We start from the raw sequence: 13,123 nt of genomic DNA, 5'->3' as shown, positions 1-13,123 counted from the left end.
ACAGGGGAGCCATATCCTTGACGCCAGAAATGGTTCTACTATCGATATTACCAGGATCCATGAGTACTAATAAGACTAATATTCTAAGGTTTTTTCTTCAAGCCATGAGAACGGTGATTCCTAGACACTGAAGGTCACAGGACCCCCCGACACGCCTGAATTGGGTGACAACGATGGATGAGATTAGCCGGATGGGGGAGATGAGGGCCAGAGACGACACCCAATATACATCCTATTACGCCACTTGGGAGGTTTGGTTGACATTTCGTAAATCTACTAAGTTTGGCCATTGGTTGGCAAATGGATTCATATCTCAATAATAACCGGGGCGGGTCGGCCGGGCGACGCGGGCAGGAGGCACAATTCTTATTCTTTTTCCTTTTTTCTCTCTATCTCCTTTTCGCCCTTATATTTTCTTTTTCTTTCGATTTTCTTTCCTTCTGCTTTCCCCACTCTCCCCATTTACTACCCCCCCCCCTTTTTTCCTTCTTCAAACTCTTACACCTAGTTCCACATCTACCCATGTGGTTCTACTACCCCGGACTGGGGCAACATTGACATTTATATAGTCAGTAGCATTGTTCGGGAACGGATATTCCCATTACTCGTTAATTTGTTATAATGAATAGGATTATTATACAGATTTAGAATGTTGAACTAAGAAAATTTAGAGACATCTTGAGGAAATACTCTATTGAATGCACAAACATTCCATTTACCAAATTGTTGTTTAAGACATTATTATGAACATATTACAGATACGAATAATTTGGAGAACAATGCTTTAATATAATTTGTTATGCACAAGTCTCTAATAAAAGACATTTTGATTAAAAACCCCGGTCAGACTGGGGCATGCAGTGTGGGCCGAAGACCACCTGCATTTAATCGGACGTTACCTCAGCTGTGATGGGCAATGCAATGGGATATATTTATGTACCACCGGTGGCTTCCTGGGACCCACCCATGCTGTCGGTCCACACGGAGTTGTAACTGCATGTGTCCACTTCTAAAGAACCCCAGTCTGACTGGGGCATGCAGTGTGGGCCAAAGCCCACCTGCATTAAACCTGACGTTACCTCAGCTGTGATGGGCAATGCATTGGGATATATTTATGTACCGCCGGTGGGTTCCAGGGAGCCACCCATGCTGTGGGTCCACAGGGACTTCACATTAGGGATTTGTACCTGCCAGTGTCTATGTATTAAAAATCCCGGTCAGACTGGGGCATGCAGTGTGGGCCGAAGACCACCTGCATTTAATCGGACGTTACCTCAGCTGTGATGGGCAATGCAATGGGATATATTTATGTACCGCCGGTGGCTTCCTGGGACCCACCCATGCTGTCGGTCCACACGGAGTTGTAACTGCATGTGTCCACTTCTAAAGAACCCCAGTCTGACTGGGGCATGCAGTGTGGGCCGAAGCCCACCTGCATTAAACCTGACGTTACCTCAGCTGTGCTGGGCACTGCAATGGGATTTATTTATGTACCGCCGGTGGGTTTCAGGGAGCCACCCATGCTGTGGGTCCACAGGGACTTCACAATAGGGAGTTGTACCTGCCTGTGTCTACTTATAAAAAACCCAAGTGTGACTGAGGCATGCAGTGTGGGCCGAAGCCCACCTGCATTTAATCTGACGTTAGCTCTGCTGTCCAGGGGACTGCAATGGGATACATTTATGTACAGCCGGTGGGTTCCAGGGAGCCATCCATGCTGTGGGTGCACACGAAATTCCCATTGCGGAGTTGTACCTGCCTGTGACTATTTATAAAAAACCCCGGTCTGACTGGGGCATGCAGACACCTTGACAGAATGAATAGTGTGTGGCACATGGGTTCCCCATTGCTATGCCCACGTGTGCAGCTCCTGATGGAGGTGGCACAGGATTGGATTTCTTATTGCTTCTGTACAGCATTGTGGGCTATCGCCCCGCCCCTTTTAAAGAGGGTCGCTGCCTGGCCGTGCCAACCCTCTGCAGTATGTGCCTGCGGTTCCTCCTCATGGCAGACACACTTATGAATAGACATGAGGGTGGTGTGGCTATGAGGCCAGCGTGTGGCATGAGTGCAGCTGAAGGCTGCGCAGGGACACTTTGGTGTGCGCTGTGGACATTGGGTCCTGCGGGGGGGTTGGGCAGCATGTTACCCAGGAGAAGTGGCAGCGGAGTGTCATGCAGGCAGTGATTGTGCTTTGTTGGAGGTAGTGTGGTGCTTAGCTAAGGTATGCCTTGCTAATGAGGGTTTTTCAGAAGTAAAAATTGTTGGGAGGGGGGGGGCCCACTCTTGCCGCTATTGTGGCTTAATAGTGGGACCTGGGAACTTGAGATGCAGCCCAACATGTAGCCCCTCGCCTGCCCTATCCGTTTCTGTGTCGTTCCCATCACTTTCTTGAATTGCCCAGATTTTCACAAATGAAAACCTTAGCGAGCATCGGCGATATACAAAAATGCTCGGGTCACCCATTGACTTCAATGGGGTTCGTTACTCAAAACGAACCCTCGAGCATCGCGAAAAGTTCGTCTCGAGTAACAAGCACCCGAGCATTTTGGTGCTCACTCATCTCTAGTTAAGAACAATGTTGAGAAGACCAAACTTTTAAATTCCTATTTTGTATCTGTTTTCTCTCAGAAAGTAGATGGAACATCAACTGATCTTCCCTGTGCTATTGGGGCAATAAAAGAATGCAGGCTATCTGTAAGCATAGAGATGGTGATGGAACACTTAGCTAACTTAAATGAATTCAAGTATCAAGGTCCAGATGAATTAAATCCTAGGATACTAAAGGAAGCAGCAGAGGTAATTGATGGACCACTCGCCATAATCTTTGAAAATTCCTGGAGAACAGGAGAAATCCCAGAAGATTGAAAAAGGGCAAATGTTGTCCCTATTTTCAAAAAGGAAAGAAGGTGGATCCAGGAAACTACAGGCCTGTGAGCCTGACTTCTATACCAGGAAAGATCCTTGAACAAATTATTAAACAGCATGTATGCAAGTAATCGAAATATGGGTTTGACAAGGCAACAGGTTTGACAAGAGTGGTCATAAATGGCTCCACATCCAAGTGGAAGAATGCATCAAATGGGGTACCACAAGGCTCTGTCCTGGGCCCAGTGTTCTTCAACATTTTTATAAATGATCTAGAGGAAGGAATTGATAGAAAACTGATCAAATTTGCCAACAACACAAAGCTAGGAGGGATAGCTAACTCTAAGGAAGAGAGGGAGAGTATTAAAAAAGATCTAGAGAAGCTTGAACAGTGGGCAGCAGCTAACAGAATGATATTTAACATGGAGAAATGTAAAGTCCTACATCTGGGCAAGAAAAATAAAAAAGCACATACAAAATGGGAGGAATTGGGATAAGTAGCAGCACATGTGAAAAAGACTTGGGTATATTAATAGATCATAGACTGAACATGAGTCAACAATGTGATGAAGCAGCCATTAAGGCAAACCCAATTCTGGGATGTATTAAGAGAAGCATAGAGTCTAGATCACGTGAGGTCATTATCTTCCTCTACTCTTCCTTATTCAGACCTCATCTGTAATACTGTGTCCAGTTCTGGCACCCCACTTTAAAAAAGACCTAAACAAAATGGAGCAAGGTCAGAGAAGAGTTACCAAGATGGTGAGCGGTCTGCAAATCATGTCCTATGAGGAACGGTTAAAGGATCTGGGAATGTTTAGCTTGCAAAAAAGAAGGGTGAGAGCAGAACTAATAGCTGTCTACAAATATCTGAAGGGCTGTCACAGTGCAGAGGGATCAGACCTATTCTCATCTGTACAAGGAAAGACTAGAAGCAATCGGATGAAACTGAAAAGGAGTAGATACAAATTAGATATTAGAAAAAATTATCTGACAGTGAGGGTGATCAATGAGTGGAACAGCCTACCTCCTTCAAAGGAAATGTTCAAACAAAGGCCAGACAAATATCTGTCTGGGATGATTTAGTGAATCCTGCACTGAGCAGGGCGTTGGACCCGATGACCCTGAAGGACCCTTCCAACTCTACCATTCTATGATTCTAACCCCTCATTTGACCACAGCTTGTTTCCTGTTTTGGGGCTTCATGAGAAACTTTTGCTTCAAAAAGGCCTTCATGGCTGAAAAAGTTTGGGAACCACTGCCTTAGGAGATCATCCATAACGTAGTTCTGAAAAATTCCTTTAAAATTTACTCACTTTACTTTTATTTCCAAGTGGCTTAACGAAAAACATAACAGATGTTTTATATTTGTTTTGTCAAATAAGCTGGAAAATAAAGACTGGGGGCATACTAAGTCCTAAGCGTATGCTCGCTTACCATATAATAAAACCTATCTTATAATAACCAATACTTACAACTTCTTGCTGAAAACGTGGGTTGGCCACAGCTTTATTAACATTTAAAACATATATTATAAACTTTATTTTATAACCTGAACTACCTAAGTCTAAATTCCTCACGCTTTCCCATGCCTAAACTGTCGAACTTTTATTACCGGAACGGCCACAGGACGTTCGTAAGCCCCTTGTTACCTCGGGCTTGCAAACCCTCCTCTAAGCCGTAGCCCGCATGGGAAGCTCCCGGCCTACCATTCCCCAGCTGTGACAACTTCCGCCTCTCTAGAACGCCTTGCATCCTTGCACCCTACCCCTTACCTGGGCGGGTGGGTGGGCGTCTGCTCTCCTCCTACGTCCTTCTTCTTCCACTCCTCGGTCGTTTGTGTCTTTTCCCGCTCTTCTCCTTACTACTTCCTGTTCTAACTCCTCCCACCCCACTACCTTGCTCGCTAATTGACTAACCCCCTCACCCCCCTGCCCCCAGTCCTACGCCGCCTCGTTACTCACTTTGCGGCTTGCAAGACTGGGGGCATACTAAGTCCTAAGCGTATGCTCGCTTACCATATAATAAAACCTATCTTATAATAACCAATACTTACAACTTCTTGCTGAAAACGTGGGTTGGCCACAGCTTTATTAACATTTAAAACATATATTATAAACTTTATTTTATAACCTGAACTACCTAAGTCTAAATTCCTCACGCTTTCCCATGCCTAAACTGTCGAACTTTTATTACCGGAACGGCCACAGGACGTTCGTAAGCCCCTTGTTACCTCGGGCTTGCAAACCCTCCTCTAAGCCGTAGCCCGCATGGGAAGCTCCCGGCACGCGGTATGCGCCGTATTCCTATGGCGCATCCCGCCCCACCACGCCAACCCTAGCCAATGCCATTTCCACACCGTCCTGGAGTCCTGACAGAAACGTGTCCAAACCAACATCGTTAAGGTGCACTCCATCCTCCCTGAGTGCTCCTCTTTCCTTGTCCTCGAGTTCCCAATGGCGAACTGCCACTCCACCCAACGATTTAACAAATTTGGACATCCTAAGGTTGATTAATCTTCTTACTCTCTCAATCGCGTCACCGTCTCTGGCACCCCGCCAGCATCTCCTGGCCACGATGTCTGACCATACGAGCACACAATCCTGGAAACAGTCCCGGAAACGCATCATGTCCTGTTTCATGAGTACTAGCAATTCGTTCATTTTTGTTTTTCCTAAGTCGTTCCCCCCGGCGTGAACGACCAGTATAACTCTCCGGGGGGTCCACCTGCTAATTTTGAGAACGAATTGCAGAATCCTGGGCCATAGAAGCCCCCGCACACCCATCCAGTTTACGAGCGCGCCACTCAGACCCAGATTCCGTCCCATCGGTCGAGTGGCTGCTCTTCTCTCCGCCCAATGTATAAACGAATGGCCGATGATCCAAACGTGCCATGGGTCCGTCGCTGGAACAAGAAAAACATAGCATATACCCGCACATTGCAAGAAAACACGCCTACGTAACGCTAAGTCTTTTATACACATCAGTCCTATTCCAAAAGAACGTCTACCGTACGATCCGGTCGTATATACGACTTGTACGCTTGCGATTTCCATCGCCCCAATCGTTTTAACCCGTCCTCCGACATACCATGGGCTTCCGCTGTTGTAGCGGCCCCAATCCTAAAAGAATGCGTCCCGAATTCCCCCGGCTCCAAACCGCACTTCTTTAACGCCGAACGTAAAACCGCCGAAAATTGGAAACGCGTGAGTGGGGAACCAGAGGAATGTACTAAAAACTGCCCACTATGTGGGCGCTTTTTTAAGAACTCACTAATGACCTGGACCGGGCACCATCCTGCCCCTAATTGGTTAATGGTGAGCCATTCACCTCTTCCGTATACATCCGTCTTCGACTTCCTTATACCTATCCGTATGGCTGTTCCCGTAGCTATCACGTCGGCGGCCCGTAGGCCACCCAACTTGACTTTACTCGCCGGGACCATCTCCCCGATACGTAAGGCCGCGAAAAATGCTATTGAAAAAGCAGTTCTAAACAACAGTGTCTCGTATTCATTCGCACAGACCGACTCCAAAACTGACAACAGGCTTGTCAGCACTGGAAACGTGATTGGACGGCGTGTGTCCGTCTGGACCTTTTCTTTTTTCCACCCGCGAATTATTTGCTGAAACACGAAATCCTTCGTGACATCAGTCATACCGTGTAATTTTAACAAAAACGCTACACCCGCTAGATGCTTTTTGGCTGCTCCCACCGACAAACGCTTTTTCCGCAACTCCGTCAGCATATCCAAGGTTGCTGACTTTGCCCTTTCACCTCCTACCACTGCTCCCCCTGCAAATTGCAACCATAATAACCAGACTGAATTGTAATTTTTCCAAGTTGCAGCCGCCACCGATGACTCCACCAGCTTCAACAACTCTCTTCTGCCAGATTCCATAAGGAAGGCGGGCAGCGTACCCCTTCGGCATCCGCCTGCGGGTACCGTTCCCTGAACAGCTCCATCTGTGAACGAGAGAGTGCATCAGCCGCTCTGTTGTCATATCCCGGGACATGCTTTGCACGCAAATACATATTGCCCTGTAAGCATCTCAGCACCACGTGCCTCAACAAAGCCAAAACCGGCGGGGAGGCCGACGATTGTTTGTTTATCGTCTGTACGACCGCCGCATTATCCGACCAAAAACAGACTCTCCGGTCTCGTAACTCTGCTCCCCATAACTCAATTGCTACCACCACCGGGAAAAATTCCAGCAGAGTTACGTTCTTAGTCCACCGTTTTTCTCTCCATGACCTTGGCCAGGACTCCCTGCACCAATGGCTGTTGAAGATAACGCCAAAACCGCCCGAACCCGCTGCATCGGCAAACAAACTGATTTCAGTTCCTTCCACATCTTCCCTAGGGCACACCACTTGCCCGTTGAAAGAATGCAGGAAAACCGTCCATAAATGCAAGTCAGCCTTAATTCCTGCCGTCACACGTATAAAATGATGTGGTTCGCGGACCCCCACGGTTGCCAATGACAGTCTCCTGGCAAACGGCCGCCCCATGGGAATCACTTTGCAGGCGAAATTTAAAAGACCCAGCAAAACTTGCGCCTGCCGCAGCGTCACCTTTTTACATTTAGCCACTTCGCCCACTGTTTGCCGCAACCTGGCCACTTTATCCGCCGGCAACCTGAACACCATCTCCACCGAATCGATTTCTATACCTAAAAACGTGAGGCATGTAACTGGGCCCATTGTCTTTTCTTCAGACAACGGAACCCCAGCTAACCGCATTAACCTCTTAAAATTAGTCATTAGGAAACCGCAATCACCCGATGCCTCAGAGCCGACGAACAAAAAATCGTCCAAATAATGGATCACCGATGTGATGCCCGTCTCATACTTCAACATCCATTCAAGGAAGGAACTAAATAACTCGAAAAAATAGCATGATATCGAGCATCCCATCGGTAAGCACATGTCGACGAAAAACTGGTCTTCGATTCTACAACCCAAAAGATGAAAGCACTCCGGGTGAACCGGCAGCAAACGGAAAGCTGATTCAATATCAGCTTTTGCCAAATGCGCAAATCTACCCGCCGACCTTACCAGCCGAACCGCACAGTCGAATGACGTGTAGGCTACTGCTGCTTCCTCTTTTGAGATGCCATCATTGACCGATCCCCCTATTGGGAACGATAAATGATGTATCAATCGGAACTTGCCGGTTTCCTTCTTAGGTACCAGACCCAAAGGAGACACTCGCAAGTTCTCGAAAGGAGGAATACTGAAAGGGCCGGCCATCCGGCCCAACTCCACTTCCTTTTGAACCTTCTCTTTTACCAATTCGATATCGTCCCTTGCCGATTTCAAATTGGGGCATAACATAGTGGCAGGCTGATGCGCGTACGGAATTCTAAAGCCTTCTCGAAATCCTAACCTAAGGATTTCTGCTTCCTGTTTCCTGTGGTACATGTTTAACCACGGATCCAGGTACTGGCTTCTCACCGGAGTTCGCATTACCGCCGGTGCTACCCACCGCGGGTACCGACCTCTGTTTCTTGAAACAGCGGATCGCTGCATGCTGCCCCCCGCATACCGAGCACTCGTGCCGGAATTTGCAGGTTGCGTAAAATCGACAATGGCCCTCGTTGTACAACCAACAGGAGCCATTCGGCCTTGGAGATGCCGCGGGTGGTTGCGATGCCCCTCCCGCGGCTCCCCCGGGAAAAGAAGTCCTAGCTGGACGCTGCGCTAGGATCAACTGAATCCATACATCCGTGGCCTTAGAGGCCCAACTCGTATGCGTTCCCGACACGCGACGCCGAAAATCTTCGTCGTAGCGCCACCATGCTGCACCTCCGTGCAACCGATACGCGCTATAAATGGTATTTAGATATACCATCATCTCCGTCGCTTTGCGCGGCTGAAACTGGCACGTTACATGAACCAAAATCACAAAAGCCTGCAACCAATTTCCGAAAGTCTTTGCAATCTTCGGTTTTTTGTCAGCACCTCGCTCTGCCGACCGCTCCTTGTCAACCATGACATGTTCCGAAGAGAGCAAAGACCATATATCAATATACAAGCCATTTTTAATCTTCTCCATTACATCATCGGGCAGACCCACCCCCAGAGGGGCAACACCACAAAACAACGAATCAGCATATTGTAAGCTGTCCGTTGGGACACTTTCTGTGCCCGCTGCTGAGCAAGCACCAACATTACCCACAGGCGGGCCTGCGCCCCCTGGAGCTACACAGGACACTGAAAGCCCCTTTTCTGAATCAACCTTGCTCAACAGCGACCTCAGAACCGACACCAAATCATCGTTTTCCGCACCCGCTGCGGGATCCGACACACCTTTAAGGACATTGTATAAGGTAGACTCACCGCCTGGACGGACCTCCGGCGTTGCCAAGGGTGACGCCCTCGCTGTACCGCTCCCTTGGTTCCGTCCTACTTCGTACGCGGACTGCCGACCAATCGATTGCCGAACCCTCCTCGTGTCATCCGATTGGGACGTGCCAGGCTGGTCCGGCCCTGACCGATCCTGCGCAAGCTCTTGCCACCTCCTGCGTTCCCGGACCTTCCGATAAAGGGATGACTGCGGGTCCGCCCTCCGTGGCTGCTCCTCTCGCCCGCAATACTCGTCCTGGTCGCTGCTAGGCACTTCGTCGCTTGACTCGCGCGGCCTGCCGCTGGCACTACGCGCTACGCTGGCCTTCTCTAGCTGCGCCTGGAACTCTCTATCCTGCCTCTCCTGCCTGGCTCGCTCTTTCTGCCTCTGCCTAGCGCCTTGGCCCTGCTTTTTAGAACTCCGGCGTGGGACCTGGCTATGTGTGGGAAGGTAAACTGCGGGGTCTGCTGGTGGGGGAATGTAGTGGGGGTTCACGTAGCACTGTCTATATTCGTTAGACTGGGCTGGTGGGCGCTGGTACAGTGCATAGGATGGTGGGAGTTGTTGTTGGTGGGGGTGGAAAGCCTGGAATGTGTCCATGTATCGGGTAGTGGGGGGTTGTTGACTAGACCATGTGTCTAAATGCATCCTCCCCCCTCCCCCCTGAGGGCTATATGGGGTCCTGCCTGGCCTGTTACCTACCCTGTAGTGTGCTGGCCCTGCTACTTGTACTGCCTCTGCAGGGTAGCGTGACCTGCCTCCCCCCTCCCTGCTGCTGCTGGACCCGCTGGTGCTACCCGGGCTGTGTGTCAGGGGGGTGTTGCGTGGGCCCCAGCTATCCCTGCTCCCCCTCTCTCTCACTCTCCCCCCACCCCCTCCCCCCCTGCCCGCCGGGCTTCTACTTTTTCGCGCCCTCGGCGCTGCCTGTGCCGCCACGTGCGCTGTGCCGCCATCTTGCGGGGACGTGCGGCCGGACCGCGCGCTCCCCAGCTCCTCCCCGCTACTTGCGCTCGGCTCACCTCGGGCTCCTCCGCTCATCCTGCGCCCGGCTGCGCGATGCTTACTCCGTTCGGCGCCCGCTGTCACTCCCGAGCGCCGTCCTGCGAGCTCCGGACCCTCCGCTGGCACAGTCCTCTGAGCCTCCGATGCCGGTCCTCCCGCCGTACCTCTCAGTGCCGGCGCCGACTTCCGGTTGGCTCCTCCGTCCTTCCTGGGGCCTGCGCTGCCCTGGCTGGCTCTTCCTCCTCCCCTCTTCGGCGCGGGGCTCGGGCTGAGCCTCGCCGGGGGCTGCTTTCGGCGGCGCGGTCTCCCTCGCGGTGCCTCTTGCTGGCTGCATGGCTCCTGTCCCGAACTCCGCTGCGGTCTCCCAGGCGGTGTATCTTGCGTGCTGGCTGGCCCCTTCCTCGGTCTCTGCTGCGGTCTTCCTCGTGGTGTAACTTGCTTGCTGGCTGGCTCCTTTCCAGGTCTCTGCTGCGGTCTTCCTTGCGGCGGTTCTTGCGTGCAGTCTGGCTCCTCTCCCGATCTCCGCTGCTGTCCTTCTTCTCCGGCTGGTTCTCTGGCTCCGGCGGTCGTCCTGCAGCTTGCCAGCACCTCTTCAAGCCATCCGGTGCCGTCTTGCATCACAGCTTCTTGAATCATGGCACGTAAGTCGTCCATTTTCTTTCTTCTTCCTCCGCTGTTACTGTCTTCCACCCGACTCTTCAAGCTTGTCAGCTGATGGCTTCTCACTTGCCCGACTCCTGTCTTCTGCGCTTCCCGGCTTGCTTTCCGTTCTTTCGTCTTTTTCTGCTTCTCTCTTTCTTCTGCTCGTCTGCTCTCCTCCTACGTCCTTCTTCTTCCACTCCTCGGTCGTTTGTGTCTTTTCCCGCTCTTCTCCTTACTACTTCCTGTTCTAACTCCTCCCACCCCACTACCTTGCTCGCTAATTGACTAACCCCCTCACCCCCCTGCCCCCAGTCCTACGCCGCCTCGTTACTCACTTTGCGGCTTGCAATTAGCATTAGTACATTCCATTCAAATATATTCAACATTTTAAGAATACATAATGATGTGTAAAAATAAAGACCTGTCTGCGGTGCTAATAATATCAAGGCCGCCACGTCATCTCTGTTCCTGCTGTCATTACTAGGAAGGATTTACCGAATGTTTGAAATTATTGCATCATAATGTGTGAATCTAAACTTTCTGTACCGGACCTAATAAATATCAAATTATCATATTGCCCTGTGATGATGCAAGTCATTTATGAACAACAGGATGGCATTCTTTGATGCAATTAAAGCAATTAATTTTATAGCAATAATTAATGTTCTGTCATAATTTCCCATAGGCTCCTTATTATACGTTCTTTATTACATTTCCAATAGTATTTGTTAAAGCAGAACCTGATCGTAATTAAAAATTCAAAAGTCTAAGATAGCGATGGACCGCCACCTGGTTAATGGTCATAAAACTTTTTATAGTAAGGCCTCATGTCCACGGGCAAAAGAAGAATTAAAATCCGCAGCGGATTTTAACTCTTCTCCCGCCCGCGGATCCGCAATGGACCTGGCTACAATGGACCTGGATAAACTGGGGGCTTGGGTAGAAAAATGGCAAAGGAAGTTCAATATGGATAAATGTAAGGTTATTCACATTGGCAGGAGCAACGTATGTCACCAATATACACTAAATGGGGTACAGCTAGGGTAAAGTGATATGGGAAAAGACCTGGGGTTACTAGTGGATTGTGGATTTAACTGGAGCAATCAATGCCAGTCAGCTGCTGCAAAAGCAAATAAGGTCTTGGGTGCATTAAAGAGGTATAGGGGCAAAGGACGAGAACATTATTCTTCCACTATATAAGGCACTTGTCAGGCCCCACATGGAATACTGTGTTCAGTTCTGGACACCGGTGCTCAAGAAAGATATAAATATCATATAAACACATAGCAGTGTTCAAGGGGGTCCAAAGAAGGACAACTAAATTAATAAACTGAATTGAGAACTGAAATACCCAGAGAGGCTATCCAAATTGGGATTATTTACCTTGGAAAAAAGACGGCTAAGGGGTGATCAAATAACTATGTATAAATACATAAGGGGACAATACAAGGATCTCTCCCGTGATCTGTTTATACCCAGGACTACGACGGTAACAAGAGGGCATCCGCTACGTCTAGAAGAAAGCAGGTTTCATCACCAAAACAGAAGGGGATTTTTCACCGTGAGAGCAGTGAGACTGTGGAACTCTCTGCCTGAGGACGTGGTGATGACAGAATCCATAGAGGAGTTTAAGAGGGGACTAGACGTCTTTTTAGGGTGCAATGAAATTATGGGATATAGACATTAGGTGACCAGCGGAGTTGTTAATCCGGGTCTTACAGTCAGGTAGGAACTATCAGAGGTTGATCCAGAGATTAGTCTGACTGCCATTATGGAGTCTGGAAGGAATTTTTCCCCCAAATGGGCTAATTGGCTTCTGCCTCTTGGGGTTTTTTGCCTTCCTCTGGATTAACAAGTGGGGTGGAAGGGGGGGAGGGTTGGGGGGTTGAAACAGGCTGAACTAGATGGACATTGTCTTCATTCAGCCTAACTTACTATGTTACTATGTAATGAGGTAGAAGCCAAGTTTCCACATTTTAGAAAAAAAGTTCTGTTCACGTTTTCCATCCACTACACACTGCGCTATTTTTTTCTGCCAAATATAATGGAATATGTGATGGAAACAGTAATGCAAATGTGAACAGAGTCCTAATGACCACATGGTGAACTACCGTCTACCTGTATAACCGCGGACCATTAAACAGGTTGTCTAGGATTGGCATAAAATGGCTCCGGTCAGTGGAAAGCCGTCCAATGATGTGCAGCCTGCAGGGTAAAAGGGCAGGGCCAGAGGCGGAGTCTAATGCTGCACTGTTCTAAACA

The 13,123-nt window shown here is 49.3% G+C and overlaps 1 protein-coding gene across 1 annotated transcript; it reads right to left on the bottom strand.

Annotated features, from left to right (window-relative positions):
• Nucleotides 1–4,883: 4,883 nt before the first annotated feature.
• Nucleotides 4,884–10,034, bottom strand: LOC136628558 (uncharacterized). The gene is made up of 2 exons (XM_066604552.1): nucleotides 9,211–10,034; nucleotides 4,884–5,773 (listed from the first exon to the last, which is right to left on the bottom strand). Exons 1-2 carry the CDS (start codon nucleotides 9,863–9,865, stop codon nucleotides 5,175–5,177), a joined length of 1,254 nt encoding a protein of 417 aa, XP_066460649.1. The 5' UTR covers nucleotides 9,866–10,034; the 3' UTR covers nucleotides 4,884–5,174.
• Nucleotides 10,035–13,123: the final 3,089 nt, after the last annotated feature.

The sequence above is a fragment of the Eleutherodactylus coqui genome, chromosome 5 (assembly GCF_035609145.1).
Source record: "Eleutherodactylus coqui strain aEleCoq1 chromosome 5, aEleCoq1.hap1, whole genome shotgun sequence".
NCBI lineage: Eukaryota > Metazoa > Chordata > Amphibia > Anura > Eleutherodactylidae > Eleutherodactylus > Eleutherodactylus coqui.
The sequence above is the reverse complement of the archived record's forward strand: the minus strand, read 5'-3'. Positions and strand labels throughout refer to the sequence as shown.

Excerpts from the sequence above, each read along its gene's own strand:
- LOC136628558 (XM_066604552.1), bottom strand. The coding sequence starts at position 9,865 with ATGCATTTAGACACATGGTCTAGTCAACAACCCCCCACTACCCGATAC. Across the intron at positions 5,774-9,210 it reads GCCGGAGGTCCGTCCAGGCG|CGACGGACCCATGGCACGTT; the intron begins GTGAGTCTACCT and ends TTCTTGTTCCAG.